Genomic DNA, 27731 nt, shown 5'->3' on the forward strand with positions numbered 1-27731 from the left:
TTCCTGTGCACCCAGTACAGGATCCGCATGGCCTTTGGGGCCATGCCCAGGCGCCCACCGCCTCCCGGAGCTCCAAGGAAGAAGAGCTGCTGCCGTGGGTGGTGGTGTAGAAAATGAGTTGAATATTCTGTATATATGCACGGACAGACACGTAACTGGGCGGGAGGCTTTGATGGGATGTCTGTGGGAACTGGTGTGGCCGTAACTGGTGAGGGGGCTTTGATGGACCGCTGTCTGGGGGAACTGGGGTGGCTGTGACTGGTCAGGGATGCTTTTCATGGACTGTGGGAGCTGGAATGGCCATAACTGGTCTGGAGGCTTCTGATGAGACTGTCTGTGGGAGCCAGAGTGGCTGTAACTGGTTGTGAGGCTTTGATGCACCACTGTCAGTGGGAGCTGGGGTGGCCATAACTGGTTGGGGGGCTTTTCATGGGTTGTGGGAGCTGGGGTGGCTGTAACTGGTCAGGGGCTTTGACGGACCACTGTCTGTGGGAACTGGGGTGGCTGTGACTGGTCAGGGGGTATCTGCAACTGGTCATGGGCTTTTCACAGATCGTGGGAGCTGGGATGGCCATAACTGACTGGGAGGTTTTTGGCATGCGGTCTGTGGGAGCCGGGGTGGCCAGAGGGCCAGCGTGCAGCCCTGTGAAGGCAAGCCTGGCAGAAACGGTTCCCAAGGGTGGGCAACCTCCCTCCTGCGCCGCTGGGGCTCCACGGAGCATCTCTTGGGCCGCAGTTCCTCCGTGGCTTTGGCCACCAGACTTGGGAATGGCAAAATGGTGCCATAGGACCTCCTGGCCCCGCGTTCGGCTGTCCCCAAGTGAGCCCTGGCCCCCTAAATGGAACAAACCCCCACTGAAGCACAGGGGATTGACAGACTGCGTTCCCCTTGCGCTCTCTGCTCCCCACCTGCCTTCCCGCAGGTGCCGGCCAGCCCAGGAGGAGACCCCCCTTCCCAAATTCCTGCTGGCTGGATAATACCTCAATTTTTTATTTTTTTTTTTTTTTAAGCATTAAACGACGCCCAAAAAGCCCGCTGTGGCCGAGCCCGGTGAAGGCTCCTCACCAGGCCGGCTCCGCGATCCGCACCGCGTTTCGCAGGAGGCCGGGAGCGCCCCTCGGCGAGGGCTGCGCGGTACTATTTGAGGCGGGTGGAAGGACACGGCGACGGCGGTGCCGTGCGCAGCGCCCGGCCGGCGGCGCAGGGATCCTGGGCGCGGTGCTGCGGCCGCCTGTCAGTCAGCGCGGCGGCGGCGGGACGCGGTGAGGGGAGTACGCGCGGTAACGGAGCCGGAGCGCGGCCGGGAGGAGCGGCGAGGGAAGACGCGAGGGGGGGGGAAAGAGAAGGAAAAAGAAAAAAAAAAAAAAGAGAATTAGGGGAAGAGAATTAAAAATTAAAATATAAAAGAAGCCACCTGCGTTTCCTCTGACCGGTAGGAAGAAGGTATTTCGCGAGCGGCGCGCTGTGCCCCTCCGCCGGCTGCGATGCTGCTAGCCGCCCTGCTGCCCTGGACGCTGGTGTTGCTCGGAGCCGCAGGTACGGCCGGGGCGGGGGGGCCGGGGCGAACAATGGGGTCGGGCGGGCCCCGCTGCCCAGCGCCGGGGGGGCACAGCCCGTGGTGGGGTCCCCCCCGCCCCCGAGCCGCGCCCGGGGCTGTGGCGGCGGGTGTCCGCGCAGAGGGGACGGTGACCGGGGCGCTGCGAATGTGACAAATCTGACAGGAGGGGGGGAGAAGGGTGGGAGCGGGCGGCTGCGCTCCGGTGTCGCTGTCGGTGGGTGCGACAGGAGGAATCGCCCCCAGCCCCCCCCCCCCCCCGGGGGGGCTCTCGGTGCGCCGTGCATCGCAGACAATGGAGGTGGGAGGCGGAGGGGGCGAGCGGAGCGGGGAGGGGGCGACGTGCGCTGTGTTCGTGTGTCGCCGGGCGAGGCGGCGGGTCCGCGTTGTCGCCGCGGCTTCATTGTGAGTGTCGGGGATGCTGCTGCGCCGCGGGGGCGCCCCCCGCCCCCCCCCCCCCCCCCCCCCCCCGCCGCCCTCCCGCCTGCGAGCGGTGCGTGTGCGGGGCTGGGGCTGCGGCGGGCGGCTGCGCGCGGGGCGGCGGTTACAGCAGCTGTCGGAAAAAACCAGCCAAAACCACACACACCAAAAAAAAGGGGGGGGGGGGGGAGGAAAAAAAAAAAAGAGGAGAAAAAGGAAGGGAAAAAAGGGGGAGGGAAATAGAAAGGAAAAAAGGGAAAGGAAGGGGGAAGGAAGGGGGGGCAAGGGAAAGGAAGGGGAAAGGAAGGGGGAAGGAAAGGGGGGAAAGAGGGAGAGGAGGGGGGGAAGAAGGGAGAGGAAGGGGGGGCAAGGGGAAGGAAGCGGGGGCAAGGGAAAGGAAGGGGGAAGGAAGGGGGAAGGAAAGGGGGGAAAGAGGGAGAGGAGGGGGGGAAGAAGGAAGAGGGGGGCAAGGGAAAGGAAGGGGGGAAGAGGGGAAGGAAAGGGGGGAAAAGGGAAAGGGGGGAAAGGGGAAGAGGGGAAGGAAAGGGGGGGAAAAGGGAAAGGGGGGAAAAGGGAAAGGGGGGAAAAGGGAAAGGGGGGAAAAGGGAAAGGGGGGAAAAGGGAAAGGGGGGAAAGGGGGGAAAAGGGAAAGGGGGGAAAAGGGAAAGGGGGGAAAAGGGAAAGGGGGGAAAAGGGGAAGAGGGGAAGGAAAGGGGGGAAAAGGGGAAGAGGGGAAGGAAAGGGGGGAAAAGGGGAAGAGGGGAAGGAAAGGGGGGAAAAGGGGAAGAGGGGAAGGAAAGGGGGGAAAAGGGGAAGAGGGGAAGGAAAGGGGGGAAAAGGGGAAGAGGGGAAGGAAAGGGGGGAAGAGGGGAAGAGGGGAAGGAAAGGGGGGAAGAGGGGAAGGAAAGGGGGGAAGAGGGGAAGAGGGGAAGGAAAGGGGGGAAGAGGGGAAGAGGGGAAGGAAGAGGGGAAGGAAAGGGGGGAAAAGGGGAAGAGGGGAAGGAAGAGGGGAAGGAAAGGGGGGAAAAGGGGAAGAGGGGAAGGAAGAGGGGAAGAGGGGAAGGAAGAGGGGAAGGAAAGGGGGAAGAGGGGAAGGAAAGGGGGGAAGGAAAGGGGGGAAGAGGGGAAGGAAAGGGGGGAAGAGGGGAAGGAAAGGGGGGAAGGGAAGAGGGGAAGGAAAGGGGGAAGGAAAGGGGGGAAGGGAAGAGGGGAAGGGAAGAGGGGAAGGGAAGGGGGGAAGGGAAGAGGGGAAGGGAAGAGGGGAAGGAAGAGGGGAAGGGAAGGGGGGAAGGGAAGGGGGGAAGGGAAGGGGGGAAGGGAAGGGGGGAAGGGAAGGGGGGAAGGGAAGGGGGGAAGGGAAGGGGGGAAGGGAAGGGGGGGGGAAAAGGGGGAAGGGAGGGGGGAAGGAAAGGGGGGGGGAAAAGGGGGAAGGGAGGGGGGAAGGAAAGGGGGGAGGAAAAGGGGGAAGGAAAGGGAAGGGGGAAGGGAGGGGGAAGGAAAGGGGGAAGGAAAGGGAAGGGGGAAGGAAGGGGGGGGAAAGGGAGGGGGGAAGGAAGGGGGGGGAAAGGGGAGGAAGGGGGGGAAAGGGGGAAGGGAAGGAAAGGGGGGAAGAGGGGAAGGAAAGGGGGAAGGGAAGGAAAGGGGGGAAGAGGGGAAGGAAAGGGGGGAAGGAAAGGGGGGAAGAGGGGAAGGAAAGGGGGGAAGGAAAGGGGGGAAGAGGGGAAGGAAAGGGGGGAAGGAAAGGGGGGGAAGAGGGGAAGGGAAGGGGGAAGGAAAGGGGGGAAGAGGGGAGGGGAAGAGGGGAAGGAAAGGGGGGAAGAGGGGAGGGGAAGAGGGGAAGGGAAGAGGGGGGGAAGAGGGGAAGGAAAGGGGGGAAGAGGGGAAGGAAGGGGGGAAGGAAAGGGGGGAAGGGGGGGAAGGGGGGAAGAGGGGGGGGGGAAGGGGGGAAGGAAAGGGGGGAAGAGGGGGGGGGGAAGGGGGGAAGGAAAGGGGGGAAGAGGGGAGGGGAAGAGGGGAAGGAAAGGGGGGAAGAGGGGAGGGGAAGAGGGGAAGGAAGGGGGAAGAGGGGAGGGGAAGAGGGGAGGGGAAGAGGGAGGGGAAGGGGGAAGAGGGGAGGGGAAGAGGGGAAGGAAAAGGGGGGAAGAGGGGAGGGGAAGAGGGGAAGGAAAGGGGGGAAGAGGGGGAGGGGAAGAGGGGAAGGAAAGGGGGGAAGAGGGGAGGGGAAGAGGGGAAGGAAAGGGAGGGGAAGAGGGGAGGGGAAGAGGGGAAGGAAAGGGGGGGAAGAGGGGAGGGGAAGAGGGGAAGGAAAGGGGGGAAGAGGGGAGGGGAAGAGGGGAAGGAAAGGGGGGAAGAGGGGAGGGGAAGAGGGGAAGGAAAGGGGGGAAGAGGGGAGGGGAAGAGGGGAAGGAAAGGGGGGGAAGAGGGGAGGGAAGAGGGGAAGGAAAGGGGGGAAGAGGGGAGGGGAAGAGGGGAAGGAAAGGGGGGAAGAGGGGAGGGGAAGAGGGGAAGGAAAGGGGGGAAGAGGGGAGGGGAAGAGGGGAAGGAAAGGGGGGAAGAGGGGGAGGGGAAGAGGGGAAGGAAAAGGGGGGAAGAGGAGGGGAAGAGGGGAAGAAGGGGAAGGGAAAGGGGAGGGGAAGAGGGGAGGAAAGGGGGGAAGAGGGGAGGGGAAGAGGGGAAGGAAAGGGGGGAAGAGGGGAGGGGAAGAGGGGAAGGAAAGGGGGGAAGAGGGGAGGGGAAGAGGGGAAGGAAAGGGGGAAAGAGGGGAGGGGAAGAGGGGAAGGAAAGGGGGGAAGAGGGGAGGGGAAGAGGGGAAGGAAAGGGGGGAAGAGGGGAGGGGAAGAGGGGAAGGAAAGGGGGGAAGAGGGGAGGGGAAGAGGGGAAGGAAAGGGAGGGAAGAGGGGAGGGGGAAGGGGGGAAGGAAAGGGGGGAAGAGGGGAGGGGAAGAGGGGAAGAGGGGAAGGAAAGGGGGGAAGAGGGGAAGGAAAACAGGAAATGGAAGGAGAAAAAGGCAAAATAAAAGGAAAGGAGGAAAAAGATGGAAGGAAGAAAGAAGGAAAGGAAAAGGAGAGGAGGAAAAAGGAAAGGAAAAAAGAAATAAAAAGAGGGGAAGCGGAGGGAGAGCAAGACGGCTGGCAGTGCAGCGGGGGAAGGCAGGGGGTGTGCTGCGGGCCAGGGGTGCAGGATTGGGCCACATGCTGCCGTGGGGGGGAGGTGGGGGCCCCGGTGAGCCCCTTGGGGTCACCCACGGCCGCGAAGGCCCGGGGCACGGTGACGGTCACACCTGTGCTGCCACAGCCCCCAGCAGCGGGGCCGTGGGTGCCCCCAGCGCCCTGTCCCCACGCTGGCAGGGCAGTGTCCCCCAGCTCCTGGCTGCGCGTGTCCCATCCCACGGCCCCTGAGAGCATCGTGGCCTAAAGCCCCCGCGCTGGCTGCTCCTGCTGCCCTACCTCACGCTGTCCCTGCCTTTCCTTGCAGCAGCCCCGGCTGTTGACCTGGGTGAAGCCGCTCTCTGCCCCGCTCCCCGCGGGCTCGGGGTAGCTCCCGGAGCAGCGTGCTGGCCTTGCTGCTTGCAGAGCTCGCTGCTCGGCTTGCTCTCACCCCTCGCCTCGGTGCGGTCCTTAACTACCATAACTCCCGTGCTGGTGATTCTTTATCACCTCAAGCGATTGCTTCTGCTGGAGCTTTACTAACGGAGTAACAATTCCTGTCTTGTTCTTGGCTCAATTCCAGTGCCCGGCATGGCGGACCATTGCCACCAGTGTGCTCAAGGCTGTTGCCAAATCGAGCCACCTGTTTAACATCAGCGCAACGCCCATTCTTAATGATACACAGCGCTCCCATGTCATGTACACCGCTACATCGCTTCTTTTTATATAAAAAAAAAAAAAAAAAAAAAAATTACAGTACTGTTTATTAGAGGGGATATATAACAATTAAGGGGGGGGGTTGTCGTTCCATTTCCAGCCCCGTTCTTCCCGTAGCCAGCTCTGCATCTGGCTCGGCCACGCCCTCTAATCACCGTCTCCGCATACATTCTTGATCTCAACCATTATAAGATGCCAGACTACTATCTGTGATCCTGTAGCTATCGCCTCTCTGACACATTCACGCAGGCTTTCTCAGCTGTGGGAGGGAAGAATAAAGCATTTTTTTCAGGGGGAAATAGATGGGAGTAAGCAAAGAAAAATTATCTGCGTATCATCTGTTGCCCCACTCAAATACATGTTTATCCAATAATAATAATTATGAATGTGTAGAGTGCCTAGGGAGCTGCACAGCTGGAACTGGACTGTTAAATCAGCATAAAATGGAGAACACAAAAAAAAACAAATAAAATATTAAAAAGCTAGAACAAAGCAGCAGACTGTTTATGGTAAAAGCAGCACCTAGCGCATCAGTTGTGCTTCCCATGCTGAAGGATGCTTTGGTCTGTTTAAAGCTTGTGCCGCCGCCTTTTTTTTTTTTTTCTCAGTTGACCTCGCCATGGTCTGTGAATGGGGGGAGAAAGGCTGTTGCTTTGGGCTTTGGAAGCTGTGATATTGAAGATGTCAGTGAAAGAGGGGGAGCAGCTATGATGATGCTAGTAAAGAAACTCTAACTACAGCTTTACAGTAGCTTAAATGTAAGAGGAGGGGAGAGGTAGATGTTTTATTAGTGAAGAATCCCTGAAGGGACGGTTGTCTGAGTGACGGTTATGTGGTAGGTTCAGAACAAAAGCATGCCTTTATGTCTTTTAGAATAATTCCACGTTTGGCATGTATTCCTGTGGCCTGTGATAGTGACGATTTATTTAATCTAATAATAAATTAAAACATTCTCTTGTAATTTAGAAGCTGATTTATAGGCACAACAGATGGCTCATCTCCTTTCCTATACATCCTGAGAACTACGGTTTCTTAGATAATATAGAGTATTTTGTATAAACGTTATCCTCTTGATCTATGAACTTGAGAAGTCCTGACTTGACTGTTGCATTTTTTTGGGGGTGGGTTTTCGTTTGGGTTTGGTTTTTTTAGGACATTTAATACAATAGTAATTTAATGAATACCCAGTTTTTAAGTGTTAAAGATTGTGGCCGCTTTCCAGACTGAAAGTGCCTTCACTTTTCTTGGCTCCTCTCCAGAAGCATATTTTGAAGATAGAAATTTCTGCCATTGGGTATAAGTTATTGGGTTCTGGTTGATGGAGAATGGCATGTTTTTACGGAGGGTTTGTTTGTTTGTTTGTTTTGGGTTGGGGTTGTTGGTTGTTGTTTTTTTGGGTAATGCCATGGGTTTGCCTTCACTGGCTGGCAGGAAAGCAGAACCAATTGATGGGGGAGGAGGAGGAGGAGGGGGATGCTGCATCTGCTGCCATCAGTCTGCAAGGAACAGAAAAATAGCTTCAGTAAGAGACAAAAGCGCATTTTATTTTCTCATTTAAAAGGCCACCCTGCATTTTTACCTATTATTTAACACACCTGGTGGTACTGTGTGTGTAGACAGTGCACAATGCTAGGGTTTTTTTCCTTGGTTTTCTTGTATGGCTTTTGAAGCGTTGGTTTTGGAGGGCAGTATACTTCAGCATGATTTGGTCTATCGGTAACAATTCTGTTGTACTCTAACTCACAACTTGCAAATAGTAAGAGAGATGCTATGAACTTCCCCGAAATGCCTCTGTAATCGGACTGTGAGATGCTGCCGGCTTTGAAAGCATGTATCACTGATTTTATGCAGGGAACTATCAGGAAAATTCAAGTGGGGGCTGTTAACAGTATTTTTCAGGTGTAGTGAAAAGATGGTGTCTTTGTTGTTTTCCCAATTCTATGCCCTCACGAAGATCTGAAATGTGAGATTAAGTAAAGCAGCTCAGTTGCAAATAGAAAAGTTTGGAAACCATCAGGAAACAAAATTGTGGTCGGCCTTACTACAATAGCTTTCTGTAAAGAGGAGAATGTCTGCGAGTAACTTGGGCTGAGGGTGTGTCTGGAGAGAACTACAGCTCCCAGGCATCGCCACTTTCCTGCATGGTGTCCTTTGCGCATGTTTTGATAGCACTTGGTGCGTCGGTTTTCATCAGAACACTCTCAAGTCCTGGAGAGGAAAAAAAGAGCCACCAGGCAAATAGACTTTCAGACATAAAAATCACAGAAGCAAATTTGAAGGTCAGATCTATGCTGGCTGTCTCTTCTTTTGTTTAGGAAAACGCATTACCATCGTTTAAAGCCCTTGCTGATGCAAAGGGATGTAAATTAGGTGGGTTTGGCGGTAGTGCCATTATGCCCTTTTCAGTTCATGGTGTTGAAATGCAGCTTCCCTACTGCAGCTGCTCATTAGGAACGTTGCCTTTTGAAGTTCCTGAGAGCCAAATGGCAGGCTTTCAGGCCCTTCTGATACGTCGCATTTGTAAGTGTCTGAGACCGTCCCTACCACGTACTGGAATGAGATTTTTTTTTTCTGTGGGTTTTAGTTTATAGGTGCACAGAGGAAGTGGAGAAGATGAAAATCAAGGACGTGCTTAGGGTGAAAATATTTTTTCACTTACAGTTCAAGTCCAGTAGCTTCCACTGTGTCTAAGAAGACAATGAGAAGGCAGGTAATTGCTGTCCATAGGGTGAATCATACTTGCAGCTTCTGCACCCTCCAAGGATAAAAGAAAGAAAAGCCTGTGGCAAAACATGTTGAGGGTAGATGATGATGTATCTGAAAATAACCAAGGCTACCTGGCAGCTTCCATTACAGCATTTTCTTGGACCTCATTTTGGGCTTTGGCATTTGAGGTTGCTTTTGTTGTTTTATCACAAGCAATATATATGTATTACGGGTACTCTAGCAAAACTATTGTTTGGACCAATGTAGAGCATCAATAGCCTTTGTCCTGATAACTTCAGATCTTTAGGCAGCTGCTAATGGGAAAGCTGATTTTTGGAGAATAGCTGGCAATGGAAGGTTTATCCTGCTAATCAAGTGCAAATTGCTTTAAGATAGCAGAGTCCTCCTCTGAAGAAGCAGCAGCTGTGGGGTATATTCACATAGTACTGTACTTAATAGCTGGATGAGTTATCTAAATTCTTAAGCCGTCACACTTAGAAAATGAGTACTTAGCATGGATATCTAGTAATCATGCAGACCTACATATTTGTAGCAGAAAAGAAGGGAGCCATGTTACATTTGAAGAAAATAAGATGCTTGTGCCTGAAGATTAATATGTCTCAACTCACTACTGTGAGTTCAAAATAAGACCTCAAATTTACAAATAAGGGAGAGATTTTCAGCTCAAGCCTATAATTGATGACTCTTTCTACAGTGCAGGTTCTGCGTTTCTTCCCTGTTCGCATAACTAAAGGTCTGGAAGGCTCCGACTGTCCAGAGGAGTCAGTGGTAAGCTTGGCATCACTTGGCTTAAAGCCAGGTCACAGAGGGACCCAAAACCAGAGAATGGCTGAAACTGATCCTACAACTATTTCTACTAGCAATTTGTAATGGCAGGTATGAAGCCCTATATCTGTAAATCTGATGCAAGAAAATTAAGTTTAGGCTAGAGACAGTAACATGATATGTGTTGTAGTTGATCCTTTAGCTATTTGCATCCTAGATCTTATGACAAGACAGATACAGAGATCTGCAGGCTGTGTTGTAAAAATTGAGGGTTGCTCGATTTAGTACAGTCTTGGTAGAATGATGTGGAAAATAATGTGGAAATCCATTGAAATGGGTTAATTTCTTAGAATGGATAGACCATTTGATTTAGTTTGAATTGAAACAAATGCCTATCACTTTATCAGGTTATTGTTTGCCAGGACAGAATGCATATAAAGAAACTCTTGACTGTTCTATGTGTTCTAGAATCATCAGGCTCATAAGGTCCTGAATCAAAATATTTTTTTCTTTATAGATAAGTTTTAAGACTGTTAGAACAATTGGGTCTTTGTAAATCAGGATAGGTACTTTTCATAATTTGTTGTTGATTTTCAAAGTATAAAAAACAGGTCAATTTTCTTAAAATGCATTTACTCAGCACTGGTGAGGCCACTTTTGGAGTTGCGCTGTGTCCAGTTCTGGGCTCCCCAGTACAAAGAAGATACGGACTTACTGGAGAGGGTTCAGTGACGGGCTGCAAAGATGGTGAAGGGACTGGAGTATCTTTGGTATGAGAAGAGGCTGAAAAAGGCTGAGACTGTTTAGCTTGGGAAAGAGGAAACTTGAAAGGATCTTAATCAGTATGGATAAATACTTGATGGGAGGGAACGAAGAAGAAAGTCAGGTGTTCCTCAGTGATGCCCAGTGACAGGACAAGAGACAACAGGCACAAACTGGAATGCAGGAAATCCAGTCCTGGAAGAGGTTGCCCAGAGACATTGTGGAGCCTCCATCCGTGGAGGCATTCAGACCCCATCTGGACAGAGCCCTCACTAACCTGCTGTAGCTGCCTTCCCCGTCGGATTAGATGATCTCGAGAGGTCTCTTCCAACATCAATGGTTCTGTGATTTTTAGTACAGCTACCGCTATAAAAATAGTTCTAATAGATGCTTATTTAAATCTTTAATTTTCCATTTTTTGTTTCTCTCAGTGATATGTATCAACCTTGGAATCTCTAACATAAACAAGGATGTTAATTATTAGTTACTGGTTTATGTTTCATAATAACTTACCGTGTTGGTTAACTTGAAACATCTTTCCAAAGATGTGAAGGGGAGTGTTTAGACCTGTGTGAAAAGGTTGGGAAGTGTGTGAAATAAAGGGTTACAGTAAGAAATAAGCCAGGTAACATATTTGGGCTACATTTTGAGCTCATTTTGGGCAGAGTATGGTATATTGGTGCGGGAAAGGTCCTTTCCGTAGGACAGTCCTGGCTGAGTTGCACATAGGAAGTGTAGTTGACCTGGTGATAAATGATGAAAAATAGTGATGAGAAGTTTATACAATGGAAATAGAAAATTGGTGTCTCCAAATGTGAATGGACTTTTCCGGATGTTTTACATATTCTACCTCTTGTCCAAAAGTAACTATATCTATATATATAAAAAATGCTTTAAATGTTACTGGAACTGCAGCAAATTCATATAGAAGTTAGTTAATTGTTACTGAAATCAGTTTGTAATAGTGTAAACTTTCTTGTTTTATTAAAAAAAGCAAACCTCAACAGTCTAATTATTTTTTTTAAAAAAGTGCAGTTATTTACAGTAGGTTTTAAACGCAGTCTTTTTAATGTGAAGGTTGGTATATGTTAAGGATTCAAGAATTTAAATCCTATTTTTTTTTTCACTGCCTTCATATCTGGGATGTTCAAGGCTGCATTTAAATATGATACAAAAAATGAACAGCCAGTTTGGTGGTGTTTACACAATATTGGCAAATTGGTCTTAATGTGTGGTATTATTGCATAATCTTATGTTTAAAATAAACACTGGAAATAATTGAATAAACCTCAGAATTTGGAAATGCTTGTTGGTGGTTCTTCACATCCCACTAAAAAGCAGGCTGTCTTTGCATATTAATCACTCTTTCAAAGGAAGTTCGCCTTATTTGCATTGTGCATGCACTGAGGAGTCCCATAGCATGCCTGAGAAAAAAAAAGGGGGGGGGGGGGGGGAATTGGAATTGTTGTTCTCAAAAGGGTTTTTATTCCATTCAAGTGGAAAGACTGAATGCAGGAGAATTAGTGCAGTGTTTTGTGGAAGAACAGTCCCATTTGGTCATTGCGTTTCATGTGGAGCAATCCTGGCTTGTAAGGACTCTGAACACTGGGGGTAGGGTTAAGAGGGGAGTGACTCATCATTGTGTGATGTAATCTACAGGATGCGAGATGCTCTTAATTAAACGTACAAATACTCTGTGGATTATCAGGCAATTAGGATTAAAAAAAATAAATAAATTGGTGAAATGTTTAGTGTTTGCCTTTTATGAATACAGCCACCAAAACTCTGGTCCCTTGGAAAAAGTGGCAGATGGAAAGATTGGGGAAATTTTTAGGCGGCCTGAGTTTTGGAATAACAGAATTTCTTATGCCTACATCACTCCTCAGGTGATGTGCTTTTACATTACTTCAGCTGTTACTTGAGCAATGTGGGCCGACAGGTTAATGAGTTTGTTACCGTTGTCTGTAGCCTTTCTGTTCTGGCTGCAGATGCAGGGAAGGTGAGCTTTTCTGTTACTTTTACATGAGACATCTTCATATAAGCAAAGAAGGTGTCTAACAGTCTAAAAATATCCTCGTACTCTTTTATTCTGGGATTTTGAAACGTGAGCTTTAGGGAATGGTAGAGATGTTTTGGCGAGCTCTCCAACTATTTTGCTTGGTATCCTAAATGAGAAGATGTACAGAGAAAAGATAGGGGTGTGTGTAAATATATATGTATGGAGTACACTATAGTGGGAATTTTCTTTCAAAAGAAGCTGTGGCATGATGAGTAAGCATGTTGGCCTGCAAACTGAGCCGGTGATTGTGGTGTGGTGATGAGTAGCACTAGCAACAGCTTCTGTTGTAAATACAGGTGAAACCTAATCGTATTCCTGTGGTGACATTGTTTCTGCTGAAGGCAATGGAGAAATAAAGGCATCTGTTGGAGGGAGAAACTGTGGCTCAGACAAGTAATATAATCACTGTACTTCCCAAATCCAAGGATGTTATCGTATGTTTGTGTTTAATCAGTAACATTGAGCTCTACTGTTTGCTGAAGTCCTTGGTATCTTTTTTTCTTTCCCTTATCCATGCATTACCAACTACTTGGGCATGTTTTCTTACACTGAAATAACTTCATTTTGGTCTGCTAGAAAAATATAAGACTTAATGTGAAATCCACAAGGTGCCAAGTGAAGTCATGTAAACTGGTAGGAGTTTTAGAAACAGTTATCCTACGAGCTAAAGACAGCGAAGGAATCGTGAGTGTGGATGTTCTGGCTGGGGCAAGGTCGATTTTAACTTGAAAAAGTCTTTACAGAAGTTAATCCCAGGAACGGAGCTTTTGGTGTTTTTATTGTTGCCATCTGTAATACAAAATGATTTTGTCTTAGCTGAAGAGAGTGGGGTTTTTTGTTGTGAACATGAGGAATTGTGTAAATTTGGTAACGCCATTAATGCAAGAAGACAGGAAGAGCATTCTTCTGATAAACTTCCACACTTCTTGTATTTCTGTGAGACTATTTTGGTTTATGATGTATGTGTGCAAGTGCGTATATTCTAGGGTAGAAATGGAAAGATTTTGATAATGTATCAAAGCTTTGCCAGTATGTCATTGCAGTTACCGCATCTATGGTCAGAAGAAAAAAACCCCAAACCATCTGTGCAGTACACTTTCCATTCCTTTGCACATTTATTTTCTTATGTTCATACAAAGCACATTGCACTTCCCCTGTTTAGAGTTTAAGTGTAGTAGCAAATAATACACATAACTAATGTTGATACTATATTTCCGTCAGTGGTGCATTTTAATGATAGCTGCCTTAATATTTAGTCATTGAATTGTTGTGCAAGCTGTGGCTTTGTTATGATAAAACAATGCACTTATACAGTGCACTCCTGTGTGTTCTTTGAAAGCTTATAAATAACCTTTCTAAAACTGTCTCTCTAGCTGTGGGTATAAATGACCCTTATCAATGTGCTTAAAACGTTCCTTTTGTGCAGTTCAGGATCTAGCATGTGCAAAGCATACTTACAGTATCGACTGCTTATATTTTTTCAGGAACTTCATTTTTTGGTTTTGGATATTTTAATACTGAGAGAAACAGTCATCAGACAGTTGTGTATACCATCTAATCAACAGCTGCTTATCCAGTTGACTTATTAAATTATTACAAGCCTGCAAAATTCAAAAGAACAGACTACTGTAACCATATTTCAGTTGTAGTGTTTTCAAAAGATAATCCCTTAGAAGTATAACATGCTTTTAAGGGTTGTGAACAGACATGCAGAATTACTCCATAGTCCCCTAAATCCTTTTGGAGTTTAATCTCTTCATCATCTGTGGGATGCAACTTGAAGGCATTCAGGATTTATTATATACTCCCCTGTGCTTGGTATTTGTTAGAAAAAAGCCAGTTGTACTGGAATACTATTAAGAAAATTAAATGTGTATATGTATTTATTATGGACATGTAGTCTGCAAGGACTAATGGGCACTAGGAAAGCAGTCATAAGTGAAAATGTTAATGAATACTGTGAAGAGGTATGAATCCTACTTAGCTGTTCTCCCTGTTGTCATCACTAGAATTCTGGGTGGTCATTTGTCTGTCCCTTCCATCAGGATGGAGCCCTAGCTAGATGTGTACCTTGTTTCACATCTGCAAAGCTGCTCTGATTTCAGCTCGCTAGCGGGTTTTTTCTGTTCTAGCTTTTGTCTTTCTGCAGCTGGATACATCTACAAGGAAGAACAATGTTTGTCTCAGTTCTGTAGCAACTGCTTATTTATTTTGGTAGGGATTTTGTATCTACAGTTTAAAAGCCGGTTGGCTGCAGATTTTTTTCAGCCATGGTCTTTAAGCTGGGTTTTGCTGAAGAGAGCTCATTGGCCTGTAAGAAGAGGAATGGCATATGGAGCAAGAGATCTAATTTACTGCTGATTCATTCTGGCTTTGCTGGGGTTTATTGTTGTTTGTTTGGTTTTGGTGTGGTTTTTTGGGGTTTTGTTTTGTTTATTTTGTTTGTTTTGTGGATAGGCTTCGGCTAGCCAGCTCTATCATTTTTCTCCATTTCTCTGTAAAATGAATATTTCATGGAAATACTTCATTTGTAAGAGCAAATTTAGAGTAGTTTGTGCTTTATGGGCAAAAATAACCCGAAGAATGAAGTGGTGAAGTGTATGCTTGTGTTTGTATCTAGGAGAAGACTGTAATTTTCTGCATCAAGCTAGCATGAACATTAGCTTTTGATTAAGGCTGTACTGTGAAATGTGTCTGTTTAACAGAATGAAGGGGTTTTTTTTTGTCTAGGTACTTGAAAATGGGTATTTCTGTTGGTAGGATGCTTTTATTCCTAGCAAAGAAGTGTGACTTTTATGGTTTTGCTCTTGCTCAGTTTGCTTTTGCATAGTATTGGTCATTAGGAGGTGAATCCTACACTCAGGTGTGTGTGCCAGGGTGTCACCCGCATCAGTGACAGGTGACGTAACCGCCAGGAGGGATCTTGTCTCACCTGTTCTGAGATACTGTGCTTGAGGGATTGTGTCAAGCGGGCACCCTGTCAACGTGATTACTGCCGAAGGTTCAGAGGGGTTAAGTACAGATGAACGTAAATCTCTGGACCAGCCAAAACCTATGCTTTTGCAAGTAGGTGGGCATTCCTGTGAGTTGAAATGAGTCGTGGTAATCTTCCTTACACCTGCTGTAAAAAATAGGGATTTAACTGAAAGGGGAAAAAACAGCCTTACGAGGAAGCATGCTACCTGCCTTACTGCTCAGACTAAAATTCATTTGACCTGCTGTTTCCAATCGTGATTTGCTGTGCGTGGTTAGGAAAAAATAGAGAAAAGTTATGTATACAGTGATCTGTTCCTTGCTAGATGCTCTCAGCTCATTTAAACAGTAGTGCTGTTAGGATTTAAAACACTTAGTCTGTCAACATTTGATAGTATTTCACACTTACAGTCTGTTCTGTTGTAAGAATGAAAATCTTCCTCTTCATGTATATACAGGCGAATCTGAATATGATCAAGTAATGCATTAAACTCGTACCTGCTCGATTTATTCTTTTACTCAGTCTCTCTGCCACGAGATAACTTGCAGTGCGCTGAAGTGTTTTAATTGGACTTTTTTTTTTAATAAGTATTTTTGAAACAGTTATGTTGCCATTATTTTGCTAAATAGAGGTTGAATAGGTTTAAAAGGTGCCTTTGTACTTGGAGCAAAAGCTGTTTCAACAGTATCTGAAGTGTGTTTACCTTTTATCTTTCCTGTACTCTGTGCATAGTCACAGGGCAAACACACTTCATTTTCTTTTTATCAGTAACAGTGTTTGTGTCGGCTTATACAACAACAGTAGAAATAAACTTGTTAGACACAAACTTCCTGGTTTTGTGCTTTGTGTAATTTTATTGCTAAAGTAATAATTTGTGGTAAATGAGAAAACTCTTTAAGTGCTGTACTGTTCTCATATTAGCAATAAATGAAAGCAGTCGCTTTCTTTTTAGTATGTACACTTAAACTTCTGATAACCTGTCTCTCTGTTTTAGTTACTGTCTACCTTCTGAAAATACTAATCCGCAAAGAAAAGACTGAATGTGCCAATTATCTATAGATGAAAGTCCTAGTGTATTCTGATTTCAAAACTCATTTTGATTAAAAGAAACTGACTGTATGTGGGGAATACTTGTTTTATGAGAATGGATCTAGATTTAAATGAAATCACAAACCAAATATGTACCAAGTCACTGGCTGTTTTTGTTGTAGTTATCCGTGAACTGAAGATGCTGTTTTCTTGTGGCTTTGTAGCTGGCTGCAGGCACTGTGTCAGGTCTAGAGAATGGTTAGGGCCATATTCAGCAGCTTTTGTGTATTCCTAGTAGCTGTTTCTCATGAACCTAAATCGGTACATGCAAGTAAGACTCGAGATAAAAATAGCAAATCCATACTAACTTATTTCATGTGTTAAGTCACTGCATTATTTATGTATTTCTGCAGTGTCTTTTGTGTGCAAATGCGGTGGTGATTTATTATTTATTGGGGCATACAGCAGTACCTGCAAGTATTAAAAAATAAAGGATAAAGATATTTTCATATCAGGTGAATGGTTTTATCTAATCGCCTTTTTCCTGAAGATTGCAGTGAGTAGTGGGACATGAAGAATTTAGTTGGAGTGGTGAGTGAAAGCAATGCTGCTGATTCCTTTGGAATTTAGCACTTTAAATGGATTAGAACTAAAAATATCTCTGCCTAGCGTTGTGTCAGATCCGGAAGCGTTTTAAAGTATTGGCATTTACATATTTGATGTAAATTTAAAAAGATTTCCACGTTGGAGCTAAATGATAGCATTGTCAATGTAAGCTCTTTGGGAATCGGTATTCTTATTGAAACAGCTGAATGTTGGACGTAATTGTAAAATTAACATGTATTTTGCTAAAATGGTAGCCCACAGAACAAGTGTTTCAGAAAGAAGATCTAATCTTTGTTGTATGCAGGATGTGTAATTCGCTCCTTAGAGATGGGGAAGCCTTAACAAGAATTAACCTCCTTTTGTAATTTGGGGCTGGTGTGCTGTCTTTCAGCATCTTGACCATATCTTACTATTTCACGTATGACTGTGCATGTACTTAAAGTACTTGCACCTGCTCTGTGTTTTGTTGTCTGCTGTACCTTTGCAGAATGAGTAAAATGTAGGGACATGAGAAAAGAATGCAAACCTTATACCAACAAAAAGGGATGGCTTGTTGGTTACATGGATTCTTCTCAAGGGAATTGCCATTATTTTTGCATTTCTTTAAAAATATTTTTTTATCTTGCTCATCAAGTCTACTGGCAATTAATTCATTCACAGGTCCAAATTTTTGTTAGGTGGTGGTTTATTAACACTGCATTATGGCTTGAAATGTACTCCTGCTTATAATCACATAAAACGCAGAAATGGTGTTTTAGCAATGGAAAGTTAAATAATCACATTTTGTGGTTATCGAAAAGGCTTGAATTTCCTTACCTCAGATGATGATCTTTAGAATTAAATTCTGGTATGTGCTCCCGTTTTGTTTGGTCTGTGTTCAGACCTGAGACAGAAAACCACTTCTTCTTTGGTTGCTACACAGTGCCATTGTAATTGCCTTCCGTTTTTATAGGCGAGATCTGGTCTCGTCGCCTTACAGGACACTGTGGTCAGCATGTCCGTACCAGTCTCCTGTCTTGCTCACAGCCACAGGAACTGGAAGCCAGACCAGTGAAATGGGGGTAGCTTTGATTATGCTGCGGCTTGATATATCATGTTAGACACTGGAAGATGACATTACATCATCCGATTTACTTTTTCCTCATTTGGGACATGCTACTTGCATACTAAAGGATGTTTTTGTGCAGCTAGCCTTAGAAATCATGTCATGTTTTGAGATGTGTTTTTTTTTTTTAGAGTCAAGGGAAGTATGGCAAAAGATCTAGAATGGTTTGGGATTCTCTTCTGCATTGTATTTCTTTTGTGTCGTGTGTGAACACTGGGTAGGGCTGTCACCTTGCATTCCTCATGCATTATGAATGGCATAATGATATTTCTTTGTACATGTCTCAACAACAGATTCAACACGTTATCTTTGTTAATGTACAGCGTTACAGTTACACTTGGCATTCTCAGTCTACTGGGTGTATAGCAACTATTACAATCTTAACAGAAGTAGGGAAGCTCAGGTAAATGTAACTCCCAAATGGGTAGATAGATTAATGGTAAAAGTTTTTGCTCTCATAAAGCAAGTGATCTTGGTGCCTTTGCAGAGGGGCTGAAACAAAGAAATACATAATTACACAGTGTATTTAGTTAGTTGATAAGTTGTGGTAATATTGCGATGTTAAACCTCCCTATGCATTCTGCTTTTCAAAACTGCTGGAAAAAGTTATAAAGTGACGCAATACTTTTTCCATTATACTGAACGTTTCTGTTAACTTTTGGCCCATATTTATGGTAACTGCAGAGCTATTGGCTGCATGCTCAGTAGTGAGATTCTGCTGATACTGACGACGTGTTGCTTCTGCAGGCTTCCAGAAGTTGAGGAAGACTTTAATTGCATGTTACGCTGATGTATTTGATTGATGAGCTGTTGTGCGCTGCGGGAGAAGATCTATCGAGTTGTTTCTGCTTTCATTACATTTAGATGTTTATAGAGGACATAAATTAAAGACAGTGCAGTAAAAGACAGGTAAGATTTGAAAGCTTTGGTCCAGGTTAACATTTTGAACTCCACTAGGTGGCACTAATTTATTGTTCTGTTGATAAAGTGACTTTCCCTGGAAAAAACATCAACTGCAGTTTGTGAATTACAGTGGAAGATTTTTACATTTGGAATAGGAAGCATAAGTAAGGTGATGAAGGTCAGTAATATATCTTGTGCATACATATATGGTATCCTTCATGATGCTGTGCCTTTTGAAGTGGAGTAACGAACTGATATTTTGGATGGGATAGGCAGATCATAAGCATATTTTTTAAACATTCAGAACTAGGAAGATATATCAGAAGAAATACTTGCCTAGGTTTTTATCCTCTTTGCTTAAACATCCTGTTGATGTTAAAAAACAAGAAAGTGGTCCAACGTGTTGGGCAGGCAGTGTTTGAGACAGCTGGTTTTTCCGTAATTGTGTCTCAGAACATCTCACCATTCAGAAGCTCGGTCTGATAAGGAGAAAGAAAGGGTATTTCTGGTGGATTATGATCCTGCAAGTACTAGCTTTGGTTAGCATCCAAATGATTAAAATGTGCTGGTGCTGAAGGGATGTGACATGAGCGTATTTTATTCCAGCACTAAGGGTAGAAATGGCCATGACAGTTATTTTTGTAAAGTTGATACAGAAAGAGTTCTCAGCGAAGATCCCCTGTATCATGCTGAGCCAAGCTCTACGTGCACTGTACAAAGATGACAGCCTAATCAGAGGAGCTAGAGTGGTATGTTCCCTTGCAAACCTTGAAAACGTTACTGTGAGAAGGACATTTGGAGTAGTCTTTGACTCACTTGACGGCTGACCATTTTTGGCTCTCTGGCAAGAAATTTCCCGTTGCAGTTGGTAGCGTGTGTAGTTGGGACAGAGGACTTTGCAAAAGCTGTAGGTGTTCTGCTGATTACAGTTGTGGCAGAGTAGAAAATTAGCTAGTTAGCTCAGTGGAGCTAGTGCTTGAGAAGGACGTGCAGTAACTTAATCTCTTGTCTTTTTTCTGCGTTGTACGTGCCATCAAATACTGCCTTTGATGGCACTGTAAATGTGTCTCATATGGACCTCGGATTCAAGACAGTGAGGGAGAATTTTAAGGATGCTTTATGAGAATAGATTTTGAATAAGGCTTTGTTCTGCCAAACAGTACCTTGTTTTCTTCATCTAATCTTGTTTTCCATCAGGCTGAGGGGGAGCTATAAGCAGTTTTGCCTCTGTTGACTTTGAATCCAGAACTTCCGGGTGTTTTTTTATCTGGTGCCACACAAGAGACACGGAATTTCTATTCGGGATTTTTGTCTGAAATCAAGAGCTCTTGCTCTTGTGCTCACAGAGTGTGTACAGGTCTGTCTCCAGCCTCCCTCCCTCCATAAAGTAAAGGCTATGTGTTTCCTCTCTTTTCCTGGCAAGTGATTTGCAAATAAGTGGTCTTCCAAAGAAACCAGGCCCCCCTTTTTGCCATGGACAGTATCTGCTTGGTCTGGCCTGTATTTGAAGGGGTGAAGTCTTTCAGGAGAACCTGGATTCTCAGAGAAGTATAAAATCTGATAGCAGATCTCCAGCCATTTATCAGTATCGTAGATGTTGAGTGGTTTTTACTGTCGGGCTTCTGATCGGTCAGTTGTAATTTTTGGAGCTGAGTGTAGAACTTAGGGCAGCTACCCACCGAACTGTGCATTACCCCGGGGCTGGCTCTGCTGTTGGGATAGGTCAATGCAATTTTCCAGCAGCTGGTGGCTTTGTCTCCTCCTGTCTGGTGTGGGGGTTTTCCATAGCACTGAAAAATAAGTTTTGCAACTGAAACCAGTTTTCAGGATCTCAAATCTTACTCCAGTGCCAGCCAGCTCTTTGCTTGAAGTTATGCCTGAGAAAGGGCAAGGGCAGGTTTAAAACCCAGATGACAAGGCTGTAACGCTTCAAAACCTGCATCAGGATGCGTGCACAGACAGTGGCTTGATCAGACAAGACACTCCAGTGATGCACATGAGGGAACTGAAGTACATTTTTGTTTAGTTGGCAATCTGCCTTCGGGCATTTATGTTTTAAGTACCGTGAAACAGTTTGATTTATGTGCTGATATTCTTTGTCTGGTTTAGGGTTTGTTGTGTTTTGGGTTTGGTTCTTGTTTTGTTTTGTTTTGGGGTTTTTGTTTTGTTTTCTCTTAAACTGTAGATTCAATTGTTAGTCTGGCTCCTAACACATAATTATAGTTATTTTCACCAGGCATAGCACACTAGGATCTGTGTAGATTTCTTCCAGTCAAATTGGCAGTGTTTTTTAAAAATACCTTTTTTTTTTATTATTTTTCTCTTGATGCCATTAATTTTTACAGAAATTGACATGCTTTAGGAATTTAACTGTTTGTGAGGAGGCGGTAGGTGATATATGTTGTGGCTTTGAATCCTATGCTTGTCCAAGTGGTTCAGTTTTTTCATTTTTAGTGTAGCTTTGCTTTAATGGTTTAAGGCTTTTTCTGTGAATTAAAATGGCATGTAGGTAAACGCTGTAAAAATACCACAACAGACATTGTGGGTTTGGACAGTATATAAAAGGTATGAGCTGATAAAATGTTGTTTGAATCTTTTTCAGGCATACGTTACCAAATAAAGACTTTACAGAATTTGTGAAAATACATTGCCCTTCTGAGTTATAATCAGTATCTTTCCTAGTGACCTTTTCCACTGCAGTTTTTTTCTCTTCACAATTTCTGTATCTTGTTTGCTGCATATTGTGTAGCAATTTGAAGTTTTGATATTACCATTCTAGATATGACTGTATAAATGCATTGTTAATAACTTTATTATGTCAAGTGTGTCTACAAGTGCATGGGAATAGTCTCTGTCTGTCCTCTGAGGCTGATGGGGACTGGATGCCTGCTGTTCTTTGGACATATCACAAATCTAATTGTAAATTGGCCTAAAAAGGGGAAATCTACTGAAGCGTGTCTAGGTCTGTTTGATTTGTTCTGTTGGGATAATCAATCAGAACTGATGACGGAGGTGGGTAGAGACATGGGGGGGGTGGGGGGGGTGGCGGGGGGTGGAGGGGGCGGATGATGAGTACAAGGTCTGTTTTCCAGAACAGAAGGTGGAATAGTAATTTATTATCTGACATTCTTTGAAAACAGATGGAAAATACTATGCTTATAAATTTGCAAGGGGAAGAATTTTAGAAGCAGGCTTTGCATATGTCCTTCCCCCCCACCCCTTTGTTGCATGCTTAGAAAAATAGAACAGTTAAGTCCGTCCTTGTTGGAAGCAAACTTGTATGGTGTTGAGCCGAGTCCTGCTGTTGGGATGGAGAGCAATTATAAAAAGTCCCAAAACAATCCAATGTGCATATGTTCAATACATTTTAAAAGTGTGAATAAAATAAGAGTTGCTGAGAAGTACAATGAGTTCTGTGAGTTATGCATAAATCTCATAGTACGATTTGCATTTTTTTAAATGTGACACAGGGCAGTAGCAGGGAACTCTGTACTGGAGATAATTATCTCATGAAGAAAGAGTTGTTGTTATAGGCTAAAAATGCCTACTATTTAAAAAAAATGACCAGTTGAATAAATGGCACATGAATCAGTAGGCAATGTATGTGCTTATTTACGGTAATGGCATATTTCTGTAGTGTACTGTGGTTTGGTTTTACTTGTTTGTGGCTTTTTCCAAGGTGGCTGTTAATTTAGGCTTGATTCTTGTGGTTGTTTCCTCATGGTATTTTACTTTTGTGACAACATGGAAGTTTACTGTTTTTTTTCTTTTTTTTTTTTTTTTTTTCCTTTAGTGAGTGTAAATGACAGGGTTAATTCTCATCCTTTGCAAATCAAGATGAACTGACACTGGGTTTCACATCGTTGGTGTGACAGTGTGCTCTGCTATAGATGGAGTCCAGATAAAGAGTATTTGTGCGTTATGAATTTATTTCCTGTGGCAAGTCCGTGCCTTCTGCGTGTCTGCCTTATGGTCTTCGGACTGTGAGCAGACATCACAGAAGTTCCTAAAGGCCACGGAATACCCAGGTTGTATAGAAACAGCAGTAAGCATTTACGATTGAAGCTAGTTACTCTGCCTCCGTCAGCTGGTGGCTTTTTCTACTGCAGAACTGAGGAAGAGGGGTAAAAGCCTTGCCTTCAGAAGGTGGTTTGAAGTGTGGAATCGGGCAGAGGGTTACTTAACCCAAGTACTCTGAATATCTGGGAGGACACCTGACCTGTTGCGCTGGCTGGGAGGTCTAGGGACCCTTGGCTCGCAGTTGAAGCCGCTGTGTTAGCTGATGCGAATACTGTTTTAAATGTGCAGCTTGGCAGAGTGGTCTGTCAGGACACCTTGCCTGATGAAATAACTGCTTACAAGATCTTGTAGCGACGGAGGGGATTGTACCATGAATCGGGAATCTTCTGATTCCTGGGTATGTGGAGAAATTGTATCAGAAGTGTGTTTGACATTGAGATTTTAACTTACGACTCTGGAAGCAACTCAAGTTAATGGTTGGTTGGGTTTGGTTTTTCCTTCTAATTAAAAAATTGTAAAAAAGGCAAGCATAGCATGAATGTTAACAATAGATGAAGTAGAAAAATCATGTCTTCATGTATTCACAGTGCATTCCTATTTTAATGGAAGGCTTCCATGTCAACCACTTCTACTCTATCATTCTTGTTTATAGTATATTTTCATCATCTGAGTGTTAATTTTAACATCTGAAGCTCTGCCTTGCTCTTTCTGTTTTCTATCATGAGAGGTCACATTTCCTTTTTTCTTTCTTCTTTCCTATATTTCTTCTTTTGCATGGAAAAAGCAGAGAAGAGGAAAGATGACAATGCAGGTATTTCTGATTAAAAGCTAAGCAGGTCCTATATGAGCTTTGTCTAGTTCATTATAGATTACTGCTTTTAGAATTAGAAAATTGTGTTATAAATTGTGATGTCATCTCCAATTAATCAAATTCAGGCATAAGCTCCCATGTTCCCTTGAGCGCTTGCCCGTTATGAACAGCTGCATCATGTGCTTTGATGTCTTGGAGAGGCAGCGGGATCGCTGTTCTGACTTCAAACTGCTTTTCCTTGCTGTTTTCTTTGTTTAGTGTTAAGTTTATGGAATTGCATAAGACACAAGGGAGAACACTTGATCTAAATCTTTGGCAGGAAATTGCTTAGAAATTCTACAGTTAAACTCCAGTACTGCATCAGAATTTTAGCAGAGACGCATTTTAAAAGCAGCAGACTTTTAATGCTAACAAATAAATGAGAAGGAAGGGAGGAAGGGGGGAAAAAAATCCAGCTTAATTCAGGAGGAAGCGTACTTAAGAGGGCAAAACTTCTGGTATAGATGAAGAGAGTTGAGAGTTAGGTTTCAGGAAAATTCTAATTGGAGTGACGTTGCTTGTGCCTGGGTAGAAGCTAGCGATTTCTGTCTGGTATTTCTGAGAATATGCATATGTTTTCCTGTGGTGTTTTATGAAGTGGACAGGCCAGGATCTCCGGAGAAAACTGGGTAATTCATTCCTGATTTGTGCATATGAAGGGAGTCTCTCTACGCAGAAAATTGTTATGTCTTGCACTCAAAGTTACGTGCTTCAAACAACAGCAAGACCACTGGAGATAATGGATCTATCAGTTAATGACGTTTATAAGGAAAAAGCAATTGCATCTGGAAGGGGTAGGGAGGGTGTAACAGAAGCACCATCACAGTGGTTTGGAGTTGGTGTAAAATAAGAGCAGGAGATAGATCTTTTTCTTCTCTGACTAAATGGTCTCCTTACTTGGCTAATGCGTCCAAAAATTGGTACAGAAGTGTGCTGAAAGCTGGGCTCAGCAACAGGAGATTGAAAAGTTTTTGTTACTTATGAGTGCCTAAAACCGGCAAGATTGAGTAAGGTGAAGATACCTCTGTCATGCTGGGTGTATGGGTAAGGCAGTCTGGTGGAGAGTTACAGTGGCTGTCAACTTTAAGAAACAGTGACTTGAGGTGTAAAGTCCTGATTCATATCCCTTAAACACTCGCAAAGATAACAATTATCCTGTATTTAAAAACAGTAGTGGAATATCTAGGCGGTAACTGAGGATTGCTTTTATTCTGTTGTGTTTGCACGTTGCCCATCCTGGCAGTATGAGGAAGGGATTCTGGTGGGGGTCTTTAGGTGTTGCAGTTAGTAAAATAGACTGCTTGAACTCCGAAAAAGGATGTAAATATGGAATATAAAACATGGGTAGCAAGAAGAAATTTCAGAAGGCAACTTTTCACTATGTGATGAGCTTCTTACACGGGGATTTGAACTACTGTTACTTTACTCCTTGAAAGTGCAGTAGAATAGAATGGTTCAGTTGGAAGGCTGCATCTACAGTGATCTTCCAACTGCCTGACCAATTCAGGGCTGACCAAAGCTCCAAGCACGTTATTAAGGGCACTGCCCAAGTGCCTCGTGAGCGCGGACCGGCCCAGGGCATCGCTCGCCTCCCCAGGATCCTGCTGCAGTGTCTGACCACCCTCCATGAAGAAATGCTCCCTACATCCAGCCTGCACCTCCCTGGTGCAGCTCTGGGCCGCTCCCGCGTGTCCTGGCACGGGACCCTGGGGACAGGAGCTCAGCGCCTGCCTCTCCACGTCCCCCCCCAGGAGGGTGCAGAGGGTGACCAGGTCACCCCTCAGCCTCCTCTTCTCCAAACCGGACAAGCCCAAAGCGCAGCCGCTCCCCAGGACGTGCCTTCCAGCCCTGCCCCAGCCCTGGTGCCCTCCTCTGGAAGCGCTCGTGGACCTGCACGTCCCTGTGAAGCGGTGGGGCCCAGCCCTGCACCCGGTGCTCCGGGTGAGGCTGCACAGCGCGGGAGGCGGCAGGATCAGCCCCTCGCTGCCGGGCTGGTGGTGCTGGGCTCGCCGCACCCCAGGCTGCGGTTTGTGCTCCCGGCTGCCAGGGCTCACTGCTGGCTGCTGCTGAGCTGCTGCCAGCCAGCACCCCCAGAGCCCTTCCCGCAGGGCTGCTGGCCAGCCGACCCTCTCCCAGTTTATACTGGTGCCTGGCATTACTCCCTCCCAGATGCAGAATCTGGCATGTGTTAACTTTCATGCCATTGATGACTGCCCACTGCTCTGGTCTTACCTAGATCCTTCTGCAAGGCCTCACTTTTTTACTTTGAGGGATTTCCATACGGGATTGGACGGTTGTATCTGGCTATTTATTAGGTTTCAAGGAAGCTGAAAATACGTTCTCATTTATATTTTCAACAGTGATAAGTTTTTTTCAGAATCACAGTGAGTCATGTTCCTTAGGGGTTTTGTTGTCGTTTAACTAAATGACAGAACTGACTAAATTCATGCTTTCATCCATATATGAGATACCACATTTCTCGTACCATCTGTTACCAAACTTTGTGAGTTTGTTTTCACCAGTTTGCAGCAATTTTAGGAAGAGTAGGGGAAATAGAGCAGGTGATTAAAAGTAAGATCCAAGTGGGCTTCAGTGGTGCAAAGTGTTGTGTGCGTTTCCTCGTTACTGTAACGATCAGAGAAGGCCACGTATCTGATTAGAGATTTTTGTATGTTCAACAGCCTCTCACAGAATATGATTTTACTCAAAAATTATTCCAACAAAAACTGCAGATCACTCACTATATTTACCCTGTCATTAACCTATTTTTTTTTTCTTTTTTTGGAAAATTGTTTATTGCTGTAATTGCAGCTCATTATTTCTGTTCTGATGAAGTAAAGGATTAGGATATCCCAGGAGGTACTGACTGATAACAAAATCACCTTGCGTGTTAGTTCTGATTCAGAAACAGGCCTCCTGAGTGCATTTTTTTAATGAGCTTACACAGTAGAAAGATACGTTGTTCTTTACACAAACAATTGCTAGATTGTACTATTTTGGAGCTCTTTGGACAGAATTTTTTGCTTGCTGTGGTAGTTGTCATTTGGGTTTTTGCTTTTTCTTCAATAGATACAAAAGAAAAAAAGTCATTAAAATGAGTATTTCATTATTTGTCTATTAGTGGTATAAAGCTTCCACTTTATTATTTGCTATAGGCAATCTTTGAAACAGACTTTTGAGGAGGTACAATCAAAACAAGAATAAACAAGGCTTAGTGTTTTTCCCACGAGAGGAAAAAAAAAATGCTTCCTAGCAAAACTGAAAACCCTGTCCTTTATGAGTCCATACTGATTTTAGGAATAGTTTTGTTTGGACATGAAGTATGTACATGCAGCTTCAGAGTTCAAATTGTCTTTGGTTACCATGGTTATTTATAACTGTGCAGCTGTGTTGCATGTTACAGCGCATGATTGAAGGCAGAAGTGTTGTGAATACAACATTTGGTATCTATCAGGTTTCTCCTGAAGCTGTAGTTCTTACGCTCTTCTCCACACACTGAGAGACATATAAGTACTGGTGGTGCTTTGTTGTGAATACAGGTGTGCGTTCCTTTTAAAAAGGATGCTTACTTGCTGAAGAGACGCAGTCAGGAGTTGAGTCCTTCATTCCTATAAATGTCAATGGTGTGATGTTGTCCGGTGTCCTACCAAGCAATTCTGTAGGCAGGGCTTTAGAGGACAAAATGACCAGCCTGCTTGCCATCACCTGTGGCTTGCCTTCACTGGGATAACACCTAGCAGGCACGTAGAGTCAGATGAGTTGGTGGATGCCTTTTGGTGCAGCTGCACTAAGTGCAGTTCCTATCAGCCGAGTGTCATGCCTACTGCTCTTGTTTCTGTAGAGCCTGTTTTGTCCTCAATTGTAATGGGAGACTTCTTTTCAAATACTCCGTTAGCTCTGATTTTACCCGTTTCTGGTACAAATCTTTAGCAGCCAAATTCTGCCTGCAGCTGAGATTCTCTGACCCTGCTAACTTAATGCACCAAACCCCTTTTTCCTCTTATTTTATGGCAGCCTAGGTGCATATGTGTTAAACAAGAGAATCTGTCCCCAGATGTTAAGGCTAGGTGTTAAACTGATTTATGCTTCCAT

General features: G+C 45.0%; 1 protein-coding gene across 8 annotated transcripts in view; it reads left to right on the plus strand.

Moving 5' to 3' along the window:
* Positions 1-1234: 1234 nt before the first annotated feature.
* The window catches only part of NCAM1 (neural cell adhesion molecule 1), a 150657-nt gene continuing 124160 nt past the window's right edge, over positions 1235-27731 (plus strand). For 2 of the 8 annotated variants that reach the window (XM_055819351.1, XM_055819353.1), the window contains exon 1: positions 1243-1537. In XM_055819351.1, coding sequence (XP_055675326.1) covers positions 1486-1537 — 52 coding nt within the window. In that variant the 5' untranslated portion in view covers positions 1243-1485. Of the gene's footprint in view, positions 1538-27731 lie in introns of all 8 variants that reach the window. The other 6 variants (XM_055819348.1, XM_027790350.2, XM_055819349.1 and 3 more) reach the window with 6 other exon arrangements.

Source organism: Falco peregrinus, chromosome 15, assembly GCF_023634155.1.
Source record: "Falco peregrinus isolate bFalPer1 chromosome 15, bFalPer1.pri, whole genome shotgun sequence".
Classification (NCBI taxonomy): Eukaryota; Metazoa; Chordata; class Aves; order Falconiformes; family Falconidae; genus Falco; species Falco peregrinus.